Raw genomic sequence first — 1,634 nt, 5'->3', positions numbered from 1 at the left:
GGGGGGATTGGAGAGGAGGGGGAAAGGAAGGGGAGAGAAAGGGGGGGAGATGATACACTCTGTTGTGAGATAGATGCCTCCCCTCGCGTGCTATAGTTTAGTTTAGTTTTAGTAGGAGTTTTACGGCTCTTGCAGCACAAGAAGGTCATATAAGTGCCGAAGATTAGAGGTGTTACAAGAGAGTAACAAACACAAAAAAGGAGGGGAGATAGAGACGATAGACTTTTATATAGGAAAGAATGAGCTAACCCAAGGCATTCAAAAATAAATCGGCTTTAGTTTTTTGTATCCTCGAGCAAACCACACCTGAGCACCCGCCAACCACCCACGTGCTACAGTTTGCAGTTTGTACTGTGACTGTGATGGTAAAGTCTTCCAGCAGTGCCGCCCGGCTGAGTAGACACCGACCGTTATCTGGCTAGGGCCGACCAGAGACCTATCTAGCCCCCACATCGCACCGCCAGCCGCGATAACACGCCTTCATCTGTCATCGTTCTAATCATCGCTGTCATTAGTCCTGGCCTGCCTTGGCGTTACGAGGAGGTAGATGTACCCATCAGTGTTGCTGGCTACAAACACAAAGAGGAAAACTATCGTTATGGGGTCAAGAAGTATTAGAAAGCTTGAAAATGTTTTAATAATTTTAAATTGTACATTGAAATAATCCAGACGTTTGGTCTCTGCTTGCCGTGCCCTTTTCTTATTGCGTAACATTGCCCCTCACCCCCCACCGCCACTCCAGAAAAACGACCAAAAATAACAAGACGAAAAGACTCACCATGGCTTTCAGAGAAAAAAAAAACACAACAACTGTGTGCAACCGTTACACACAGCCAGATATTTTGTTATGAACGTCTCATTCTGATGATTTTGTCTGAAGCATGTCCTGATTACTTTCACCTTGCGAGAGCCCGTAATCTAGGCAAATAAGACCTCAGACTAGATCTGATACACTGAAGACATTGCCAAAAAGAAGGTCCCCGGTAATGTCAGGATTATAAGCGTGTCGATACCACCAAAAGCAGAATTATGCCAGTTTATTGAAAACTGACCAAATTTAACTAGCTCACATCAACCAAAATCTATGCCGGTCAAGGACACAGGTTGCCAAACTACGACCCACTGAAACATAAGGCAATTTTTAAAAAGGTACTCCAATAGATCCACCCAACTTACTAAATCAGAAAAAGAGGAGGGGGTGGGGCGGTGTTCCTTGTTTCAGAACCTAATCTCACTGCTTATAGTCAATATCGAAAAGATAATATTATGATTTAACCTGCGTAAGTAAGATGTGCTCGATAAACGCCACACTCTCATCCAGTGTCCTTCACACGCCGGATACTCAACAAATGTTCATAAAAATAAAAACAAGCCAAGGATGTTATTAATAGAACATTCTAAGGTCCTCGGATTAAGCGAAGACATAACAGTAAGTTAAAATATTTTCTTGCGTCTGCTATCGATAGTGGGTGAGGAGACACACTCTCCGATTCAGACAGATGTACACACAGGCCGGTTCCTGTACCCAGCATAATCTGATGGAGTGTCAGGGTGTGGAGATACTGTGGATAACCGCTGTGTACACTGCCACTCACATGTGTCTCACAGGCACAGGTCAACACTCACTCACCCCC

The 1,634-nt window shown here is 44.4% G+C and overlaps 1 protein-coding gene across 1 annotated transcript in view; it reads left to right on the top strand.

Moving 5' to 3' along the window:
* The window catches only part of LOC101853371 (dynein heavy chain 8, axonemal), a gene marked incomplete at its 3' end in the record, with an annotated part of 107,937 nt that overhangs the window by 61,469 nt on the left and 44,834 nt on the right, over positions 1-1,634 (top strand). The window contains 1 exon segment of the mRNA XM_035968421.1: positions 1,467-1,614. Coding sequence (XP_035824314.1) covers positions 1,467-1,614 — 148 coding nt within the window.

Source organism: Aplysia californica, unplaced genomic scaffold (genome assembly GCF_000002075.1).
Source record: "Aplysia californica isolate F4 #8 unplaced genomic scaffold, AplCal3.0 scaffold00058, whole genome shotgun sequence".
In the NCBI taxonomy this organism is placed as follows: Eukaryota; Metazoa; Mollusca; class Gastropoda; order Aplysiida; family Aplysiidae; genus Aplysia; species Aplysia californica.
The sequence above is the reverse complement of the archived record's forward strand: the minus strand, read 5'-3'. Positions and strand labels throughout refer to the sequence as shown.